This window comes from Cucumis melo, chromosome 10, assembly GCF_025177605.1.
Source record: "Cucumis melo cultivar AY chromosome 10, USDA_Cmelo_AY_1.0, whole genome shotgun sequence".
Taxonomy (NCBI): Eukaryota; Viridiplantae; Streptophyta; class Magnoliopsida; order Cucurbitales; family Cucurbitaceae; genus Cucumis; species Cucumis melo.
The window spans coordinates 3150941-3174391 of NC_066866.1; the positions used below are offsets into that span (position 1 = coordinate 3150941).

Here is a 23451-nt window from a genome sequence, read left to right on the forward strand (position 1 = left end):
ATAGATATTGATAATTTATCACTAATAGAAGTCTATGTCTATTTACTGTATGTCGTAAATAATTTAATTTATTTTACTATTTAAAATTGTTTTTTTTTTAGTACTTTTGATAATAAGCGATAACTTCCAACTAAGGCAATATTTACGGTACGTAAAATAAAATTAATCAATGATAATTTCGAAAAGTAGTTTCGTTTGGTTATATTGTTGTTTAAGTATGTTTGTAATTGAAATAGAACGTAGAACTCATTTCAATTTATTAAAGAACGATTGTTTTTTTTGATACGATTATATTAAAAAATTATGTGAGACTCGTTACTTTTATGGTTTTTTTTTTACGGATAAAATTATTGTAATATTATAAAATCTATGAATTTTCAAATAATAAACATGAGCAACCAAAATGATACCGATCAACCAAATAAAATGTTGGATGAATTCCATAAGAAAATTTTAGTTAGTTCTCCACTATATCCCATTGGATCGATTCCCTTGTAGGTGTTTGGTGAAATATAATGGATTCCAACTTCTAATTTCAGTTAAAATCATATACTAATTAATTCATCCTTTTAATCAACATGCAATTTCATTATCAATGGTGAAGATTTATTTGAATTAAATTAAAAAAAAAATTACGAAACATTAAGCTTTTAAATACTATTTTCTAAATTGACATATAATTACTGATTAAAAATACTACTTTATAAATTTGGAAATATGTAATTTTTTTTAAACATGAAAATGATCATATAACCAATTTAACTATGCACAACGGAGGAGGACGTGGCAGTGTGGATTCTAAAACCGAAACACATGGCATGGCGGGTTCAATTCAAATCAGATTCCATGCTTTTCCTGACTGCCGAGCTGGCCTTAACAATGGTCACAACTGGACTCAACTTAATTTTCTTTTTCATCTTTTTCGTTTCTTATTTTCTGAATTCAACCGATTTATTAATTAATAAGCTAATTATTACGTCATCCACGTGTTGGTTCTTATTCTTTCCTTGCATTTCCTTTTATTTTGTATACATTCTTCTCTGGATATTTCTTTTCTTGTTTTTTTTCAAAAGAAAAAGGCACCTTCATTTTATTAACTAATTAAGAAAATGAATAAATAAATAAATAAATAAAAGGTTATTATTAAAGAATAAAAATGGTAATTAATTGGAGAATAATTAGGGTTGATGTGGCGGAGATATAGAGTCCTTGTTGGAATTGGTCTGTTTTATTCTCTAGACCTCTCTGGCGGACGTCCGAATGTAAAGAAAGAAAGAAAGAAAGAGTCTACTACGTTGCAGTGCTTTGCAAAATGAACGGACAGCTGGCGGTCACCACCCACTTTGAATTCTCCACTTTTTTGGAATTAATAATTAGAAAATGTATAGAGTAAATAAAGGAAAGAACAAGAAGGTGTGGAATTTGGTTGTTGGCTGTTTGTTCTGTTGTGTTGTGTTGCTTATTTGTTGGTGGCAAAAGCAATGCCTTTTCAGGCTTCCACCAAAAACCCCTTAAAACCCTAATTCCCCCCCTTTTCCCAATCCTAATTCATGCTTCTATCTCAATTTCCATTTCCCTTTTTTTAAAAAAAAATTATTTCTTAATGTAGTGATATAATATAAGAATGCATAACATATATACTAACTACCATAAAATAACATAGTTAATCATGGCTTATACCTGTCCTAATTAACAACACCATTTATACATATATATATATATATACACATATACATATATTTATTTTTATATTAATGTCTTGCAACTCACCACTTTTTTCTGATTATAAATTCCCCCTTGATATTCTCGCTTCACATGTCACCATCATTTTTATTTAAATCCCAAAAGAATAACTAACAATATTTATTTAGAAAATTAGTATTATTAAAACACCTTTGATTATGTAAAATCATTGAAATTAAACATACTCCAAAGTTACTAATTTTTAAAGGTGTTTGTCCATTTTCGGACCAAAAATCACAAGAGAGCTTAGAGAAATGTGAGAAACATGCTAAGAAGAGAAGAAACCGAAAAAAGAGAGAAAATTGGAACAAGCATCCAAATGAGTCCTACCCGCCCCGAGGATCAAGGTCGAAGAAACCTTATATGCGTCTCGACTTATCTTTTTTTCTTTATGAAGGCTTACTCCTCGTGGTCCCATAAGACACCCCCAATAGTCTGCCCAAGTCACTATTATCTATTAAGAATCTTAGGTCCATCTCTAGGAGGCCATATACATCATCCTAGGTAACTTATTCCTACTTTTAGCTTGTTATACTAGTAAATATAACATAGCAAACAAAACTAATTTTCATGTGAACATAGAACATTTATTGTTTTAATTTAAAATTATGAAATTATTAACTATGTTAAAGTGCCCAATAAGTCCTAACAGGCCAGAGAAAAGAGTAGATAAAAAGTGTAAAAACTAACCTCAAACTTTTTTTTTCTTTTCAAAATAAAGTAGTAGATAGAAAGCATATGAATTAAAATTAAATTAGAGAGAAAGTAGTAGATAAAAGTAATGATAATATACAACACCAATCTATACCAATCTTTTAATTTAAAAAAATAATAAGTGACCAAATTAAATTATGTAATTCACCGACCAAAAGAACACATGAATTGAAATTTCCCAAATTACCTATAAAACAAGGTAGGAACATTTTGCAAAAAAAAAAAAAAAAAAAAAAATGCACATGGGAATCTCTGATAACTACACTTAAAATATTCTCTAATGGAGATTTCAAAAATAACAAAGAAGATCATTTTTGTATTATTCTTCTAATAACAAATCCAATTCAAATATTTTAGACAAAATTAAATTTCGAAAAATAATATTCAATATATTAAATATTTTTACGGGGTTTTCCAAAATAAAAAACAAATTAAAACAAAATCCATTTTTCTATTGAGATTTTTTTTTAAAAAAAATTGGGTTCATTAGGTTCATAGACGTTTAAGAGTGCTTAATAAATATTCAAACTTTCATATTTATTTCAAATAGATTTCTAAAATTTTTAGCCATACATTTAATGGGTTTTTTCTTTTATCCATTCAACACGCATATATTTGTTTAAATTCACGAATACTTTAATAATTTATATAATTTGATAAATTTTTCGTAAATATTATTTAATTTATGACAACGATTTTATACCATAGATTAAATTAGAACTTTCACTGCATAATAAATATACAACTTTATAATTTTACTAAAGAGAAAAAAAGGCATTAATTAATGAAATTATCGTATTTGTGTTCAGAAAGTAAAATAATAATAATAACTATATTTATTATTTAATTGAAAGAAAAAAAAAAAAAAAGACAAAGACAAAGTATTCTTTACTTGCTGAAGCAGACAGGGACTCAAGAGCCAACAAATTCCAATTATATAATTTCCTCTTTCTCATTTCTCTCTTTCACTCTCATTTCTCTCCTTGGAGAGAGAAGAAGAAGAAGAAGAAGAAGAAGAAGAAGAAAGAAGAAGAAACGCGCACAATCAAACCGCGTTTTGGTAAAGTAAACTCAACCCTTCTTCTTCATTCCCCATACCCATCCCATCAAATTTAATTCCCCATTTCAATCCGTTCCTCCAAAAATGGCATCTCAGGTTCTTCATTCCCCCCTCCGATTACCCTTTATCGCCTTCTCTCTTCTCCTTCTCCTCCCTTTCTCCTCCGCCATTCGTACTTTCCGTTACCCACCTGCCGGATTCGCTGATTTCTCCCGTTTCTCCGAGGCCCCCGAGTACAGGAACGGCGCCGATTGCCCTTCTTCCTCCGCTGGTGACACGGCCTCTTCCTGTGACCCATCTTTAGTCCACATCGCAATGACCTTGGATTCTGAGTACGTTCGAGGCTCCGTTGCTGCCATTCACTCCGTTCTCAAACACGCCTCCTGCCCAGAAAACGTCTTCTTCCATTTTATCGCCGCTGAGTTCGACCAAGCTACCCCACGAGAACTCACTAAACTCGTCCGATCCACTTTCCCTTCTCTTAATTTTAAGGTTTATATCTTTAGAGAAGACACTGTAATCAATTTAATTTCCTCTTCCATTCGTTTAGCTTTAGAGAATCCTTTGAACTACGCTAGAAATTACTTGGGTGACATTCTTGATTCTTGCGTTGACCGTGTCATTTACCTTGACTCCGACGTTGTGGTCGTCGACGACATTCACAAGCTCTGGAACATCAAACTCACCGATTCTCGGGTCATCGGAGCACCCGAGTATTGCCATGCCAATTTCACCAACTACTTCACCGAGAAATTCTGGTCCGACCCGGTTCTTTCCCGTGTCTTCTCTTCCAGAAACCCCTGTTACTTCAACACCGGAGTTATGGTCATGGATTTATCCAGATGGAGACTCGGGAATTACAAGAAGAAGATCGAAAGCTGGATGGAATTACAAAAACGCACTCGGATTTACGATCTGGGTTCCCTCCCACCGTTCCTCCTCGTCTTTGCCGGAAATGTGGAGCCAATCGACCACCGGTGGAACCAGCACGGACTCGGTGGTGACAATGTGAAAGATAGCTGTAGAACGCTGCATCCGGGTCCAGTGAGTTTACTCCATTGGAGTGGAAAGGGGAAGCCATGGGTAAGATTGGATGATAATAAACCTTGCCTTCTTGATCATCTATGGAAGCCGTATGATCTTTACAGATCAACAGATTCGACGTCGCCGGCACCGTCGTCGTATTCATCGACATTGATTAGTTATTTAAGTTATTAGATAATGAAGATTGATTCTTTGGTACAGAGTCACCGATTCTTTGATTGATTAGCGGTGTGTACAGACAGACAGACAGAAAGACAGACAGATTTTGGAAGAGGGGTTGATGATGGATGATTGATCCTAATTAAATTATTTTTATACAAGATTATTGAATCAATTGATGTAATTGGATTATTGGGGAACAAAATTCTGGCGTGGGTGTTTGTGGGGATGGATTCTTTTTGTATGTAGCGAAAGAGAATGGAATTTGTTGATTATTGAGAGATTTGAATGTTATGAAATGTGAAAGGAAATGAATAACACAGGCTGTCCAAGCATCTATCTATGTGTTCATGTTTTTAGGCATTTTTGCCGTCTTAAAATAAAAATAATGTCACATAAATGCTTGAACTCAATTATATAAATAAGGTACCTATAATTTAGTAACAAAGTTTCCAATTTTATAATTATAGTTATAAGGAAGGATAAAGCTATCCCTATTTTCCATTAATAAATATATTGTGAACTTTTAAATATCTTTTCCTTTTCTATGTTTATTGCTTTCCTTTTTACAAAATCAAATCAAAAGTTGAAAAATTAAAACAATTTTTTTTTTAATTTTCCTAAAAAATCAACAACATGATTATTAAATGGAACATGAGTGGTTGTTTTATGAAAGATGGATTAATTTTTAATGTTGGTGCTAGAAACTTTCAATTTACAAAAAAAAAAAAATAGAAAAAGAAAAGGAAAAAGAAAAAAAAAAGAAAGAAAAGTATGGATGCACATATCAAGATATCAATGGATATTCTAATTATTTGTTACAAGTATGAATGGACATCGATCGGTCGAAGTTGATTCTTTGACTAAACCACTATCAAAATCAACTATAGTAAGTTTAGTAGATGTTTAAAATGATATCAACTATCAAGGAGTAAAAGTCGATTGGTACGTTGATCAATCAGTTTAACTCTTTAAAAATATTTTTGAAATTTGTTAATTTAGAATTTTACAAAACCAACATGAACCAACCCTCTCTCCTTCTCCAACCGATCGCTTGATTTTTCGATTAATCATACTGACCCATAGTTAAAACAACAATAAAAACATAATTGAGTGGACAAACACATTATTTTGATCATCATAACTTAGCTCAACTGATATTTTGAGTGTGCTAGTAATCACGAAGTTTCTGAATAAAAAAAAAAAAAAGAAAAGACATTATTATCATCGTAAAGGTCTTGTTAATTTCCAAACTTTTAAATTTGTCAACTAACTATTATACATTTTTGAAAAATTAAAATGAAATAGAAAAAAGAAATGGACATTAAAGTTTCGAGATTAACCTTATAATTAATATCCAAAGGAAACTTTTAGATTTTGCAAAAGGACAAATTTAACCCTATACATAAAAAAAAAAAAAAAAAAAAAAAGTAGTAGATAACGTAGTGTAACGACTCTAAAATTCGAAAGGGCATAAAACCTAAACACATCAATTTGTTAATAACATTTCTTAAAAAGGTAAAATTTTAGTAGAAATAAAACTTCAACTTTCTTGTTTTTTTTTTCCACACATTCATTTCTTTTTATTGTCATGTGATTGCAAATAAATAAATAAATAACATTTTGCTTTATTATGGTGGCTTAAAGTTGAAAAGGTAAATGGGATAATTTTGGAGTTTGGTTGAATTCAACGCCAAGAGAGGAGAGAACCAATTTCCTTTTATTTATTTATTTATTTCATCATCATATTAATAAATAATAAATATTTTTTGTATTTAAAATGGTACGAAATTAGGGTTAGACTTTGTAAATGATACCATTTACCCACGTGGGGAGGAAAACGCCAATTTTAATTTTGAGGTTTACGAGACATCAACTTGCTATTATTCTAATTTTCATTCTTTATATAAAATCAAAATGATTTTCAACTTCAAGGTTGAATTATTCCATTAATTTCCTAAATATACTTTTTTTTTTTAAAAGCAGGTAGGCTGTATTGTTGTTATAATTATTATTATTAAGCTTAATTTCCACGGAAACTCGGTTTAGTACTTTATTAACATTGTCATTTAAAAGAATAATTAATTATATTATTTTAAACCATACTATTGATAACTTATTCATTTCGATTATATCTTTAAAATTTAATTATATTAATTGTATCGGTTTAAAGTGTATATCGAGTCCTTTTATGGATTAAATTTTTAGATTACATCCGATTTTACTATTATTATTATTTTTATTTCAAGCATGCTTCAACGTGTCTTCAAACATCGATTTAATGAAATGGATGATTAAAATTATTGTACGGTTGATTCTAAAAGAAAATTGAAACTATTGCAAAAAGAAATTAATTGAAAGTCTTTTCCCAAACTAAATATAAAGAATATAAATTGGTACATTAACAAAAAAAAAAAAAAAATCAGGTTTTGAATTGATTCAATAAATAGAATTTATAAGTGTAAATTGATATTTTTCGTCTTGAATCAAATATCAATTTACACTTATAAACACCGTCAATTGACAAACGAGAGAATAAGTTCTTTTATCTTAGAAGAAGTGTGATGTCCTTTTGTTTTTTTGCAATACATGATTTTCAACGAACCTCATCAATAAGTTGTCTCTTTTGAGTCTATCATTCTTAATCAAAACTAAATTTCTTCTTATTATTTTTAATTAGATCGAATATCCGTTTTAGATAATAGCATTCAATATTATTATGTTAGATAACATTAAGTTTTATTTAGAAATCATTCGACAATTATAACAAGAGTAGTAACCTATCTATCTTCTAAGGAGTATGAAAAATCCTTTGCTTTTTTCAATGTACGTGTGAGATTTTCATCGTCAAATACCCTAACATTATTTATAATTAATTACGAGTCCTAACACATTTCTTTTATCATTTTTAACACACTACATAACACATTAGATCGAAAGTAAGTACTCTAATTAACTTTTTGTTTTTTTTTTTCTAATTTCATACTTAAATGCATACTAATTATTTGAAATTAAAAAGTTGGTTGGTACACATCTAGCCAACGAATTTATATTTATATGTTAGGTAATGATGTATGGTTTTAAATACACGTTGAGAAAGCAAAGAAGAAAAGAACAACGTCGTCTCCAATTGTTGTTTTCCAAAGTTTTTCATATTCTTTGAACCGAAACTAAAAAGTTGATGATGAATCAAACTTAATAAAAACCATATACAATCCCACACACAACAAACTATTATACTGTCATTATTCCACCATTTTGGTTTTTTGAAATTATTCCATAATATTTCAAATAATAAACTAATTACGATAATCGAACATTTTAACCACAAACGATAAAAAGAATTGAATTCTCAAATTTTATACAATCGGTATAATCTATATAATTGTGTAAGAGATGTATATGTTTTAAAATTTGGATAAGTTGGAAGCTCCATTTTTAATTTTGATAGTTTAAGGATATAACAGCGAAACAAAAAGTAGTTTTTATAATTTGTTGTGTACTAATTTACACAACTTCGTAAGCTTTATATTCTTTTATTGACTTTGACATCTTTTATACTCTTTTGTTTTGTACGTTTTTATTCTCTTGATAGGCTAAATTTATGTTTAAATTAAGGAAAAGAAAATAAATATTAAAGATATGTCAAAGTAAACAAAAATGTTTATAAAATATAGAAAAATTTCATATTCTATCTATATCTGTTGCAGGTATAATTTTAAATTTTGTAAATATTTTCATTTACAATAATTTTCTAAATTTTATTGTTATGGACATAATCTAAACTCCACGTGAAGGTAACTTCTCGAGGACGTATTTAAAAAAGAATTTCGCATATCTCTATACCTACGAATACAATGCATTTTTATATGAGATTATCATATTTACAAGCCTATAACTTCAAGATTTGTTTTTTCTCTGTTTGCCAACCTCATATACAAATTCAAAATTTGAAACATTCAAAACAAAGACGAATAATAAAACAATGGTACTAAGAAAATGTCATGTGAAGTCGATGCTCTCAAACGATGACCTTATGTATAGTTTTTCATTCCATTTTAACTTATAAACAAAATTTGAAAACTTGGAAGCATTAGTTAAGGAATCATTTTCACATTTTCATACCTATTACCAACCACATTTCATACACCTCTTCTACGTAAATCAAACATCATTATCATCATCATTTGTTGCATTATATTATTTCAAATTAGTTGGTACCTATATTACTCATCATTTTTATGTTAGGTATAATCATGGTATTATTTTAAATACATTCCCAAGCTAGAAGATATATATAAGTTACGTCTACTCCAATCCTTAGTGAATTTTTGTAAAAGTTGATGATATATATATATCAAACTTAAATAAATAATACACAATCCCGTACAATATAATAACTTATCAACAAACTTAGTATATGTTCAAGAGACTCAAGTTCTCTAATTCAAATATTTATGCTCTTTATCAATAAACATAGTAACTAGTAGTAAAATTGTCATTCAATCTATTTTAAATCCATATATGTATATATCTTATTTTACTAAACTATAAAGCTTTTCGTTTAACAAATCTTTTTAGATTTGGGGAAAAGTAATAACGGTCGAAATATAAAGAAAAGAGAGAAGAGAAAGATATAAATTGGAAAAGAGAAGTGGGTTATGTGGAATTGGTCAGACGTGAGGAGGGGATAGCATATTAATGGTAATGGTCGGATCACATGCTCAATAATTCAAATTTGTTCTCAAAATTAGATGGGGCCAAAAGGAAGTTAGAAATAATGTATAATATAAAGTCCTAAAATAGGTTTTAAATAAAAAAAAAAAAAGAGAGAGAGAGAGAGATGAGATCATGAGATGAGTATAGGGTGTCAGTGGATGAAACGTTTTGGCAGAGCTCATGGGTTATTCCTTTCATATAGGCTTTGTTTTCTCATAGTTTTGTTCTTTCATGCCAATTTCATCTTTGATTTTTAAAAACCCAAAAAACAACATGAAGTAATCTTTATAGTTCTAAGTTTTATAAATAAAAATAAAAGTCTATTTGAGTTTTGGTATAGTTGAAGATTTTATTTTCATTATAAGCAGGTTACTATTTTTCTGTATATAAAAAAACTATCCGTTCCTACGATTTAGAAAGTGGTGTGGCATGCACTTTGAGCCAAAGTATTATGCAAAATTGTACTCGTAAACTAGTTACTAATTCTGATAAAAGATGAGATAGACGACTGGTAAGGACATAATTTTAAGAATTATACCGATGAAAAGAAACTAACCATTCAACACAAAAAACGTCATCTTATTAGAAATTTGATTTCGAGTGTTTTTTTCAAACCAATTTATAACCAGTGATAAACTAATATTTGCAACATAATCTATTGGTGATATACTTCTATAATAGATCATAGATTTTATTGTTATATTTATAATTTTTAAAAAAGACATTATTAATACTTACCTATTTTTTGAATCTAACTAGTACATGCATGATTTTGTCTAACGATGGATAATTTTTTTAAATATAGTAAAATAAACAAAAATATATAGCAAAATTTTAGATTCTAACGATAAAGAATTCTATTAGACTTCAATTATAATCTAATAAGTTGATCGATAGAAACATATCAATATCTATTAATATCTATGATCGATGGAAGTTGAAACTTTGTTATATATCGTAAATATTTTATTAAATTTTTGGTTATTTTAAATCTAATTATTATATTTGTTTTGTGAAGGCAATTTTCTCCACTGACGGACGGAAAGTGAAAGGAATGGGCTTTTTAAAACAGGAGCCCAAAGAAAGTGGGCCGAGAAAGAAAACGAAAATGGGGGAGTGGAGTGAAGTGGAGATGTAATAAAACGACAGCGTAAGAGGGATTGAGTATTATTAGACAATAAATGAAGAGAGGATTGCGCTGTCACAGACAAGACTTCCTTTCTAATACACTCCTTCTTCAAAAGTGGGCCTTATTACTCAATACTCATCATCTTCTTCTTCTTCTATTATTATTATAATATTTTTCATTTAATAATTATTATTGTGGCTGATCTGATCCAACTTCTCTCCTCCAGTTGCATAGTGTAAGAGTATGAACAAATCCAAATCAATTATAATATAACCTCCAAAAGAGAAAATTAACAAAAAGAATTTGCATCTCCTTTTTTCTCTTTTTTGTTTCCGGTGAATTTTTAATCTTCCTTTTCACTTTACCTTTTCAAAATCATTACAACTTTTTTGTTTCAATCCATAAACCAACTGTTTCTTCAGTTCATGTAATGTGTGGATCTCTGTGGGGGCTGTTGTCCATAGATCTTCCTTTTTTCTTGTTTTAAGTACAATGATTGAACATTTTTTTTTTTTTTTTTTTTTTTTTTACTTTTATGCAGTTTCCGTAAACTAGCTATTTCTTTTTCGGCAATGGCTGTTTTGGAAAAGTTTAATTCATTAGGTGATAATGACGATGAACAGGAATAAAGATGAAGCTAGTAAAAGGTAAAATCCCTAATTTCTTGTGTTTAGTGTATCTCTACTGTTCTCTTTTTTTTTCTTCTTTTTTTTTTTTTTTTTTGTCTTGATTTCTCTTAATTCTTCCTTTTCTTTTATCCTGATCCAGTGGTTGTCTACTGATCTCCATTTCTTGTTTCCACTGAAAAATCCTACACCGCCCTAGCTCAACTGCTTTGGCTTTTATTCAATTCTGACATTTCGAATCTATGGAGGAATCGTTAGTGGTGGATGTTCTAAACGACGAACATACGGTACACAGTTTGTTTGCCCTAAGTTTTGGATAATATTTTTCAATTATTTTTATACTTGTTTGTTTCTGGATTTAGTGATTCAGTTTTTGTTTATAATTGAGGAATTATTGTGATGTTTTTGCTGTTTTGGAGTTGTTGCTTTACCGTTACTTGATTGAATCTGTAGTTAGATTTGGTTGTGGCTTCGTGTTGACAGGTGGAAGGGAATGCTTCGACGAAACCACTTCTTGAGGTTTCGGTTTCTTTTGGTAGATTTGAGAATGATTTATTGTCTTGGGAGAAATGGTCGACTTTCTCTCCTAATAAGTATTTGGAAGAAGTTGAGAAGTACGCAACTCCCGGATCTGTTGCTCAGAAGAGGGCTTACTTTGAAGCTCATTACAAGAAGATAGCGGATAGGAAGACTAAGTTACTGGAGCAAGAGAGGGAAATGGAATTTAATACTACTGTATCGAATGGTGGAGCAGATCTGATGGATCATAGTGAAAGGGCTGATTCTGAATCCGAGACGTCCAACCACCATGTTTCTGTTGAAGAAGTTGACCAAAGCACGATGTTGACTGGTGAAGTCAGTAGTAGTGTTTATCATGAAGTGGTGAAGAATGATGTTGAAAGTAATGTAGAATGTGAAAGCTTACCAGATGGTGAAAAGGAAGAGCCTGAAGGCAAATTTGATTGTGTTGGTTCCGACTCCGAGATACGTAAACAAGAAGAGGTTGTAGTGAAAGAAGTAGAAACTCCTACTCCTCCGGTTGAATCATCTCAAACTACGAAGGAAACTCCACAAAAATCGGTAAATAAAGTATCAGCAATATCTAAAGTCAAACAGCAGATTCTGAAACCAAATCGACCAAAAGAATCTAAGAAGGTGATGTAACCTATTATGTACTATTGTTTAGAGTTACTAGGTTTGGATTCACTGACTTCAATTTTTCTCCTTTTGTTTGTGCAGACCACTCCAATAGTTAAGGAACGAAACAGTGCAGGTGTCAAGAAGAAACCGGTATCGTCCACAGCCAAAGCACCCCAGACTTTGACCCCCAAGCTCTCGAAGACAACACCAGGACCCACCACACCTGCAGCGCGGTCTTCTGTGTTACGGTCCTCTGTAAACAAGGGAAGTAATTCATCTCTATTAAGGAGCCGGAATCCATCTTCCGTTGAAAGCAAGAAAGTAGCGCCTAAGTCTCTGCATATGTCTCTTAGTCTGGGAACTCCCAACTCTGATCCATCTTCTGTTAACGGAATTAGAAGATCTTTCATCATGGAGAAAATGGGCGACAAGGACATCGTAAAACGGGCATTTAAGACATTTCAGAACAGTTTGAACCAAATGAAATCGTCTCCTCAGGAGGAGAAGTCTTCTGCTCCAAAGATGGTTAGATCTTCTTGCTATTCCAGATGCAAATAAATCTAGAACTGCCTATCTAATTTGTATTGATTGAGCAACGGGATTGTTTTATCTATTATCAATTTTGTCATTGATTGAAAGTGTCCTTACTTCTCAATGCTATGGACAGGTTCCTGCGAAAGAGAGAGAAACAACAAAAATCTCAACTTCCGTGGCTGCTAAAAAGGAGAATGGAGGGTACTCTTTTATATTAGATAACAACTGAATTTTTAGCTGCTTTGCTTGTATGATACGTATAGTCCATCTTTATCTGGATTATATTATTAGGGAATTTAATAAATTTTGTTCATTCTTTTTTAATTCAGCCATTCCAACTCATTATTAGGCTACTTTCTGCTAATTATTTAACCTTTTGCTAAGTAGCTGCACGATCTAGTCCTAAGAGCAAAATATTTTATGATTATATTCTTTTTAACAAACACATTCTGTCAACTTTCTTATTATGTCATAGGATGCACAAATTAAGTGGTACAATAAGAGGTGCAGATAACAAAACTGCCAGGGTTGCTCCATCTCAAAAGTTGGAAGGAAAAGTCAATGCAAAAGTGATTGGGAGAACAAACCTCCAATCAAAATCTAAGGTTGCCCCATCTCAGAAAATGGAGGAGAAATTTAATGCCAGAGAGGGAGGAAGAACAAATCTTCTATCAAAATCAAAGGTTGGTTGGAGTGTAGTATCTTTTTAATTCACATTATTGTTGTATATCTGTCTGCTCCTGCAATTAATATGCGTTCAAAACTGGTTAGCGATAGTAGGTTTTCCTAATTTCCCATTTCATATATCCAAAGAATCAACAACTTCTAATATCTCGCGGCCATTTATCCTGAATATGTCAAAGAATGAGCTTCTTCTTCTTCTTCTTGTTCTTTTTTCCTTTTCCCATTGTTTGAAGCTAAGATAAGTAGCAAAATTGCTTCCTCTTTGTTTTTCTTTCCTAGGCTTTGGAAGTTAACACACATACTATTTTCTCATACAGGATGCTTCAAGAAACGGGCTTCGCTCTTAAGTTTTGTAGATTGGAAATAAACCATCAGGTACCCGGAGATGCATCAACGACCGAAACTAAATCCACTGGACATTGTTGGAAATTTCTTCACCATTCTCCTCAAAAGGCTTTGTCATAAATTCATTGTAGCCGTCTTTGTCGATCCAGAGTCTGTAGATTGGAGAGGGATAATGAAGCATATGGTGTCATTTTACGAGGTTCATTAGTAATATACAGAAAGCTCGGGGGGATCTGCTTGGAACAGCCCCCATTTATATATATATAACTAGAAAAGAGCATCTGTGTGTATGTTGTATTGTCTTAGAATTTGCCTTTACTTTCTTTCAGATAGTTGCAAATGGTATATATATAATGTATACTTCGTAGTACCCATTTGCTACATAATGTTTGATGATACCACAATCTTAGTGTAGATGGAGGACTTTGGAATAGACATCATGTTGTCTTTTTCCTTTTTTCGATCGAATAATTTTCACTCATTGTAAAATCAAAGCTTTTGTAATTCATTTGGATGATGCTTAGATTTGCACATCATAGACTGAATGCTATGATGAAATTTTATCAAACAATTTAAGTACATGAAAAAATGCCCTATTGTTACATCTTATCTTTTGTTCCTGATTTGATTACGAATCTTATGTACATACAAAAATTAGAATACATTTAAGAATAAGTTCTGCTCAGAATTCATCATCTGTATCACTAGAACTCCCTCTAGACTTGTCTGACATAAAATTTTCCGGCAAGTTATGGAAAATTGCTTTTGATCTTCCCGGGGAAGAACCCGAACCCGAACTGGAACCTGCATTTACTGCTGACGATCTCTTCCTCTGGAGATCTCGAGTAATTTCAACACAAACTCGATCTACCATTTCTAGAAAATCTTTAATTATAATAAATAATTGAAGCCGATTTGTTTCTTTATCTTTAGAACTTCCTGCCTGATAATACTCTGTTGTCTTCATCACTAAATCCATCACCTTCGTTTGTTCTTCTCTCACCTTCTTCAGCTCATCCTCTGATGCGTCAAGAAATTCTCTCATTTCCTTCGTAAACCCACCTTCGTTGTTCCCCATTTGAGTCAAGAGCTTCCGGATTTCTTCGGTTCGACTAGTCAGGGACGTCCCAGCCTTAACGAAGCTCTCGTAGTCGATTGCTGACGCTTTCTTTACATGAGAGAATTCGGAGCTTAGACCTCCCACCACCGGCAATCCCAACATCATGTATTCCTTCACTTTGTCCTCCTTCGCAGTCGAGTTTTCTAAGCTGCTAAAGCTATTATCGCTGCTACGGCTACTATTACGACTCAAGCTCTTGTTCCTGTTTAAAACACACCTTTTCCCTTCTGCCCTGATCACTTCCTGGACTACAAAATGAAGCAAAGTGGTTTTACCATCAGTGCTTCGAACATCAGAGAGCTTTCGAAGAGCTGTAAGATTGAAAGCTCTGGCATTTCCTCTTGCAGTTCCTGCATTCAACCGGTTTCCAGCTTTAAGAATTGCTTCAAGAAGTTTCATAAACAATCCTCTTGTTCTAAGCTCCTTGCAAGCGGATTCCAGAGTTTGTAGAGATTCCTTGAGATGGAGAATCTCTGATGTAAAATTCAATCGGAAAAGCATGGCGTTGAAGCGCGTAAACGCCGATGGAACCGATTTGAGAAGATGGTAAAGGAACGATTCAGCATCAGCTAGCTTCTGGGGATCTCCTCTGTAAGCAAGAATTTGGGAAATTTCTTCTTGAGTCAGAGCAATTCTTGTGAGTTTTTCAAGAACCTCTGTTTCCAGGCCATGACCTTCGTTGAGCGCATCGAGGATTTCGTTGCGAGGAACTGTTAAGGACTTGATTACAATGGCTATGTTCTGAGATTTTTTCGGTTCAAGAATGAAAGTTTGCGACGGCCCCGAGTTCCGGCCAACGGCGTTTGCTGAAGAACTAGCTTCACTCCGGGGGGATTTCCGGTTGGTTGCAACATATCCAAACAGAGCTTCCATAAGATCCCCATCGAATCTGTACTCAAAACGGAAAACTAATCAGTACCCAAAAGAAATTATTCAAGAAACAAGAAAGGGGGTTTGAAAAGATAATTACTTGAAAGAACCGGCGCTCATTTTGTCCCAAACCATGGAATGATCGGCATTGGCAGTGTTCACTTTATCCCAATGCAGGGGCTTCATTTTAACCTGACCATTGTCGGCTGATGAAGAAGCCTCTCCAGAAGATTTGTTACTCTCCTTTGGAGGTGCAGGCCTTAAGGGTAATTTTGAACCGCCGGCCTTGGGCGGTGGTGGCGGTGGTGCTGACGGATTTGCCTTGGCCGGTATAGGAGGGGGAGGTGGTCCTGCTGAGTTGGTCTTCGTTTGAATAGGCGGCGGCGGTGGTGGTGGTCTTGAATTGGTCTTGGGAATGGGAGGTGGAGGCGGCGGCAGTCTTGAATTAGTCTTGGCTGGAATAGGTGGGGGCGGTGGCGGAACGGCCATTGGAGATTGTGTGGGAGGTACTTGATTATCCGTCGATTGCGGTGGTGCCGTTGATGAAAGATTTGAACTACTTGGTGATTTTCCAACAGCCTGAACAGAATTCCCAGCAAATTGCGGAGGTTGGTTAATATGGGGCGGCGGAGGGGGCGATGACGATGTAATCCGAGTATCGTCTTCATCTTCGGGTGCAATTTTAACATGCGAAGTTGAAGATTTTCCTCGAAGCAGAGGAATTTCTTGAACAGGCTCTGACTTTTTGTTTCTGTTTTCCTTAACATTACCTTCAACATCCCGATCAAAGCTATTTTTGGATTTCCTTTTTTCAAGTCTCTTCCAATAAATCACATCCAACCCATTTTCATCCACAATAAACCCTTTAAGATTCCCATCAACCCGCGAAAATTCACTCTGAGCAACCGCCGGCGGCACTACCAAACCCGAACCCGTCCCTGAATTTACCTCCTCTGTTTTTCTCTTTCTTCCGATAACATATTTCTGTATTAAAAAGAAGAACAAGGTGGAAATCAGAGCAACACCCACTGCAGTGACGGCCACCGCGGTGGCGATGGTCTTGGTCGACGTGGATGACGGCGGATGGTCAAGTGAAGAAGAGGACGGGGACGGTGGCTGAGGAATAAATGGAGGGTAGAAAGTTTCGATATTTTGAGGGGGGTTGAGTTGGCAGTAACAAAGAGGGGAAAGAGAGAGGAAGAAGAGGAAGAGATTAAGGTGCCATGGATGAAGGCGAAGGTGAAGCATAGAATCCATGGAAGGATTAAGAGATGAGAAACAGAGAGAAATGAAGCTGGGGAGAAAATGGAAAGTTTGGAAGAGAAGAGAATGATTGTAAAGAAAACATTTGTTTATGTGTTTATGTTTTGGAGTTTGGTGGCTGACAGTTTCAAAGTGAGCAGTTAGTTGTTGTTTCTCTTCAATGTTTCCCGGCCTTCCCTTCCCTTCCCTTCCCTTCCATTCCCTATGTAAAATTCATCCATTTATTTATTATAAATATAAATATCTTTAAAGAATTAAAAAAAAAAAAAAAGCTTTTAATTACACAGCTGTAAATTTTAAATTTTAAATTCTAAACTTTAATCAACGTTTTATTTTATTATTAACTTAATTTTTTAAGTTAAATTTTAAATAATTTCTCTCTTGTTTATGTTTATATTGGAAGCTTAGATTTTGTTGGTTTCAAAGTTAATCAAACGACCAAACAAAATCAATCCATTTTATAAACAACAGAACTAAATGTTACTTAAGAAAACTAAACAACTAAAAACTAATCAAAGTTTATGTTTAAATTGATATAAATCCTAAGGTTTAAGAGTACAAATTGATGTTTGTTTGTTTTTCTTCTTTTTTTTTCCTTTCAATTTTTATATTTTGTTTTCAAGTTTGTCTTGAATGGGATATTTTTTTCACTTTCTTTCCAAATCAAAAGTATTGTATTAGTTTTTGAGATTGGAATTGTAAATTAACATCATAATTATGGAAATATGTCCCATTTGCTTTTTGCAATAGGATTCTTCAAATTTGGGTTACGCGGTTTAATGAAATAATGTTTTATTAATTTTAAAAAGAAAGTAGTTAAAAAAGCATTGGAATTGAAGGAGTAAAAAAAGTGAATGAGGATTTTTATTAAGAACAATAATTGAATTTAATAATGAAGAAGGAGGGGAGGAAATTAGGGTTTGGCATATGAAAGGAATGATGATTTCGTCAAAGTCATATATATATATATATAATGAATCCAAAACCCCAAAACCATCATCAATTGAAGTTGACTCTATTTAATAAAAGTCGTTGTGCGTGTGGCCACTATTAATCTCTATTATGATTTTCAAACAAAAATTTCATAATTTCATTACATTTATTTATTGAAATTATTCATCATATTTATTCAAAAAAAAATTAATTTCTCAACCGACCTTATTTAATTTGTAGAAGAATTTGACCCAAGTTTCTTCCCATTCCCCAAATTACTTGTAAAGCCAAAGTTTCCATTTTCCAAAAAATTTAAAGGGAAAAAATCTATGTTTGACAAATTATGATCCTTAAAGAAAAGTATTGGTTTATTATTAAATCATCATAAAGCTAAATTGACAATCTTCACAATAATGAGATCCCTTTCTCTCTCTCTCTCTCTATATATATACAAAATTAAAGCAATGTATTAAACTATAGTTTGATGTTACACTTTACATATGTATCCAAACAATATTACATTTAAGTATAAAGTTATGTTATTATTTCAAAAAAAATGTTTTAATAATAATAAGAATAATTAAAAAAATGGGGCATGATTTATTAAAAAAAAAAAAAAGTGAGGGAAGATAGAAGAGGGTAGGAATTAGGTCACCAACTTTCATTCGTTTATTTGGTCATTTTCTCATAATTTATAATTATTATATCAACTTGGATTTGCCTAATTTGCGTGTAATCTATTGTTTTTATTATATATATATATATATATATATATATATATAGTCTAATTACTGTCATTATCATTTTTTGGATAAATGATTTAGTATGTAATTTACTTTTTTACCTTGTACATTTTTTTACCACGGTGAGACGATGCAATTTTAATTTTTGAATGCAAACTATTTTAACAAAGACAAAAAATAGTAAACAAAGTATTGTAGGTGATGAAGATGGAGAGAGAAATTCCAATTTATTTAACGATCGTAGAATAACCTAAGAGCTTTGAATTGGAGGTGTACTACTAACTTAGTACAATATGAAGGGTCCTTAATTAGTCTATAGGTTCTAGAAAACAAGTTTAGTCAACTAGCAAGATAACGATGATAATTAATCTTAATATATATTTATTTTAATATTTGTCGAACCAATTGAATCTATTGATTTGATAAATCTTTTACTCTCGTAAGAGATAAGATAAGATAAATAATTATTTAGTCAATGTTTTAAAAATGTGATTTTTAGAAAATCACATATACTAAACCAATTTATTCTAAAAATTCAATGATTAAAGAGTTTGTCTTAGGTTTTTTTAGAAAAATTTGATTATGTGTTTATATTTGGCTTATATAATTAAGTGTTTATTTTTCTAAAAATATAATTACATACATAAACATATTCTTTTTAAATATATATAGAGACTATATAGAATTAGTTAGACTTATATTTGAAACAAAGAAATCAATGATCTAACCAAACCTTCTTAAATATGTAACGACGTTACCATTCTTTTTATGTACATTAAATACGTATAAGATAAGGGTAGAATTCAATATAAACATATTCGTTACGAGTAGAATTAATTTTAGAAATTTATTAAATTTTTATTCTTACTAAAATACCCTCATACATGTATGCAATAAAATTTATTTTTCTTACTTTGTACAAAACAAATTATGGGGCATTTTGATTGATTATAGGAATTATATGTGAGTCTACAAATGGACTTTTTATTTTTTATTTTTTATTTTTACTTAAGTTGGATTAATAAACAAATACAATATATATTTATGGGGTCTATTTTATTTTGTGATTTTATATGTATGACCTAAAAAAGAACCCAATGTAGTGAACAAAAGGGTAAAAAAAAAAGAGTTTGTGGCCTCTCATTCCAACACTGATTTTAATATTTTGGTGTGATATTGATTATTAATAATTTTGATTATTATAATATAACTCTTTAAATTTCAAATTATAAAAAACAACCGAACGGATTATTAAAAAGAAAAAATTTGGTTACAATTACACAAAGTAATTAATTTCAATTATACGAACATGCATGTGATTTTCTCAAAACATTCATACTTTGTCATACATCGTCTTACTCTTAAACTAGAGTATACAAAAGTGTTTCCAATCGAGACAATTTAAAACCGAAGACATAAACTCCTTTTAAAGTACCTCAAGTTTGACATTTTTTTAGCGTTCCACTACTAATATTTTTGTCAATTTTAAATCTAACACAAATACAATGCGACATGAGCTAGACTCATTTTAGAACACCTTGGTAAATAGATAATTTAATATGAATGTATTTACATTTTATTAATAAAAGTGAGATATTCTAAAAAATAACCTAAGAAAAGAAAATATTTATATAATATAGTAAAGTTTTAGATAATAAACGCGTTTATCAATGTCTATAATATGAAATTTTGAAATATATGTAGTAAATATTTCATCATCTTTGTCATTTTTATAACAATTTTTTCATAAAAAAGTATTATTTATAATTAACTTATTTAATTTTGTAAGCAGTAAAAGCTTATTTCATAGAGATATAGTAGTAGATGATAGTTCATTTAGTTTTGTAACTCATAACTCAATTGATTAATATACTACAAACATTTAAGCTAAAATTGATATATCCTATAACATTTAAGATCGACTTGAACAACAGCCATCAATGGCGGATTCAAAGGGGGCCATCCCAATTTTGTATTATACCCTAAACCCTACAATAAATCCACATTAATTAATTTTAATTACTTTTTCTAAAAAACACAAAAGAAAGTTTCATTAGTTTTTCAAATATAGCATACCCTATTAACTTTTCTTCTTCTCTATATTATAATAAAATACCTAACCTAAATAATACATAAATCCAGTTATGTCAATTTGGTTGAAATAATTTTGTTAATTAACCCTAAGATAAATTATTTGATTCTCTTTTTTAAAAAAGAATTAATCACATCCATAAGTATTAGTAGTCTAAGATAAGGTTTGGAGATATTTTTGATGCAGCAAAGAAGCCAAGAATTGGAAAATAATAAAAATGAATGTCCAAAAATTGAGATGAGAGAGAAATGAGGGAAATGGGTTGGAATGAGTTGTTGTTGTTGTTGACATTGATGGCTGCATTTGGTTCCCTTTATTTGACTTTGACTCATATCCATAAAGTTTCATATTACAATATTAGTAAATTCAAATTTGTAATACCCAACAAACATAGGGATGCCAATTATGAATGAATTCAGACACTACCCTTTCAAACATGACACAATAAAAAAAAAAAAAAAACTCGAATCGATGGAAATTTCTAGTTTATTTTAGTTAAAGTAAGCTTGATTCAACGGTATTAATGAAATCATCGTTTTCGAAGGAAAATATTTGATTTTTTGATCTCAACAATGGACAATCGTCATCCGTAGGGGCTAAATTCAAGCTAAGTAAATGAAAAAATTATTCTGACGGTTAATTTTACCATAAATCAAAATAATTTAATGTTATTATTCTTTTTCCTATCCATAAATTTGCTATTTCTACGGTTTTTCCAAGGTTTAATCTCCGACACACATCCCTTCGGCGCACGTCAAGTTAGGGAGGACCAAATTTAAATGCAAAGCCCAAAACGAAACATTATCATTAATTCCTCATCATATCAGAATTGGGCCTTAAGCCCTTTTTGTTGAGTAAAGCTAAACCATGGGCCACTTGGCTGGCCCAGTTGGCCCATCCATCACAACAGGACCACAAACACATTACTACTACAACACAACCCTTTTTAACTTTTTATTTATTATTATTAAGACACCAAACCAAAAAGCACCAAACTTTTTTTATCAAACAAAATTAAAAAGGAAACCCATAAAAAATGAAAAACAACACTTGGTTCTTCTTCAAGTGTGGTGATTTTTATTGTTTGTTTTTTTCCTTTAAAGTCTTACCCACCAAAGAAGGGAAAAAAAAAAAAAAAAAAAAACCCATCAATCTCTTTCTCTCTATTTTAAAGATTTGCCCATATCATCATCTCCACTTGATTAAATAAAACAGCCTAAATCAAATCCAAATCCAAATCCAAATCAAAATTATATCAGAATTTATGAAAAGATAGGAGTGATATTGTATAGATGATAGTTTAATTTGACGGTAAACCATAGAATGAAAGAAGGAATAAGAAGAGGGAGAGAAAGTCAATAGTTATTGAAAATTGAAATGAAGAAAGTTTGAAAGGTGGTTTTGGAAAGAGACAATGATAATAAAAGAAAAAGGGTCCCAATGTTAGTAGTAGTAGTAGTTGTTGTTGTGGGATGTGAGATAAAGGGAGATTTGGTTTGAGGCATTTTGACAAACAAGACATATGCAAATGCAAGTAGGGGAGGGGAGGGGGTAGTAGCTCCCACAGACAAACTTCCATTCCCCATAAATTCAATTCAAATTGGGTGAATTCAAAACATTATACAATCAAACAACCAAACCTTTGCCAGTTCATTTTTGCTCCAAAGTTCTCCCTTTTCCAGACAACATCTTTCTTTCTTTCTTTTGTTACTTGTCAATTTCGATCGTGGAGTATAGCTCAACTAAAGTATGATGGTAGTTGTAATTATACTACTGAGCTTTTTAATTGTAGGAAAATCAAATTCTCAAACTTATACAACGTTGAAATTGGATCCAAAGTTTTAATTCATAAAAATATCTAAATTTTCACAAAGTTAAGTCAAATTTGAACGATCCTTTACAATTTTTTTAGAAAATTAATTTATAGACGATCTTTGTTCACGGATTAGACTGTGACAATTATTCCAAAGTTTTAATTCATAAAAATAACCAAAACTACTTTGTGATATAAATTGATATATTGGGAGAGAAAAATATATTCAACACTTGAATCTAACTTTATGAAAATGGTAACTTCCTACGAAATCAAATAAGAGATTATGCCAACTGAATTTGGGCAAAATAAAGCTTAATCAAATTGATTGCTTTTTAGGTTTATATTTTAGGAACATTGAATTAATCAATTAACACTTCAAACTAACCGAATCGACTTAATTTAAGTTTATTTATTATCATTACTAATACTTTGGATTGGTTTTGTTCTCTATATTTTTGGGAGTTTTTAGAATGAGTGATTAACTCAAAATTCGTACCATTTTTTGCTTCCATCTATTTTTAGATAAATAAATTAAAAAAAAAAAAACATAAAAGTGAATCTAATTGGAAAGAAAAATACAAAATTCTTAAATGCATTTTTTAATTTAAAATTGAACTTGAAAAATGGATGATTTGGACATTGTCTTTGATCAAAATTCGATAGCTATAGATTGTATATGTTTATTTTTCCAATTGACAAATTGGTTGGTGTTAATTT

General features: G+C 31.3%; 3 protein-coding genes across 11 annotated transcripts; 2 read left to right on the top strand and 1 right to left on the bottom strand.

The window, feature by feature from the left end:
• Positions 1 to 3387: 3387 nt before the first annotated feature.
• LOC103489050 (probable galacturonosyltransferase-like 8) lies at positions 3388 to 5057 on the top strand. The gene has a single exon (XM_008448052.3). The coding sequence runs from the start codon at positions 3602 to 3604 to the stop codon at positions 4733 to 4735; it is 1134 nt and encodes a 377-aa protein (XP_008446274.1). The 5' UTR covers positions 3388 to 3601; the 3' UTR covers positions 4736 to 5057.
• Positions 5058 to 10581: 5524 nt separating this feature from the next.
• On the top strand, positions 10582 to 14499 carry LOC103489047 (protein WVD2-like 7). 9 transcript variants are annotated; one of them, XM_051091178.1, is made up of 8 exons: positions 10582 to 10682; positions 11110 to 11215; positions 11394 to 11481; positions 11678 to 12349; positions 12434 to 12859; positions 13002 to 13069; positions 13344 to 13551; positions 13870 to 14499. In XM_051091178.1, exons 3-8 carry the CDS (start codon positions 11437 to 11439, stop codon positions 13897 to 13899), a joined length of 1449 nt encoding a protein of 482 aa, XP_050947135.1. In that variant the 5' UTR covers positions 10582 to 10682; positions 11110 to 11215; positions 11394 to 11436; the 3' UTR covers positions 13900 to 14499. The 9 variants fall into 9 exon arrangements, with proteins under 9 accessions (XP_050947135.1, XP_016900238.1, XP_008446270.1 ...); XM_017044749.2 differs by having other exon boundaries at positions 10583 to 10682; positions 11337 to 11481; XM_008448048.3 differs by having other exon boundaries at positions 10640 to 10803; positions 11337 to 11481.
• On the bottom strand, positions 14391 to 17334 carry LOC103489049 (formin-like protein 4). Its single transcript, XM_008448049.3, has 2 exons — positions 15988 to 17334; positions 14391 to 15906 (listed from the first exon to the last, which is right to left on the bottom strand). Exons 1-2 carry the CDS (start codon positions 17142 to 17144, stop codon positions 14580 to 14582), a joined length of 2484 nt encoding a protein of 827 aa, XP_008446271.1. The 5' UTR covers positions 17145 to 17334; the 3' UTR covers positions 14391 to 14579.
• Between the last annotated feature and the right edge of the window lie 6117 nt (positions 17335 to 23451).

Bases quoted from the DNA above. Each gene is read 5' to 3' on its own strand.
- LOC103489049 (XM_008448049.3), bottom strand. From the start codon at position 17,144: ATGGATTCTATGCTTCACCTTCGCCTTCATCCATGGCACCTTAATCTC. The intron at 15,907-15,987 runs GTAATTATCTTT...TTTTGAGTACAG, and splicing joins ATGAGCGCCGGTTCTTTCAA to ATTCGATGGGGATCTTATGG.
- LOC103489050 (XM_008448052.3), top strand. From the start codon at position 3,602: ATGGCATCTCAGGTTCTTCATTCCCCCCTCCGATTACCCTTTATCGCC.
- LOC103489047 (XM_051091178.1), top strand. From the start codon at position 11,437: ATGGAGGAATCGTTAGTGGTGGATGTTCTAAACGACGAACATACG. The intron at 12,350-12,433 runs GTGATGTAACCT...TTGTTTGTGCAG, and splicing joins GACCAAAAGAATCTAAGAAG to ACCACTCCAATAGTTAAGGA. The intron at 13,552-13,869 runs GTTGGTTGGAGT...TTTCTCATACAG, and splicing joins ATCTTCTATCAAAATCAAAG to GATGCTTCAAGAAACGGGCT.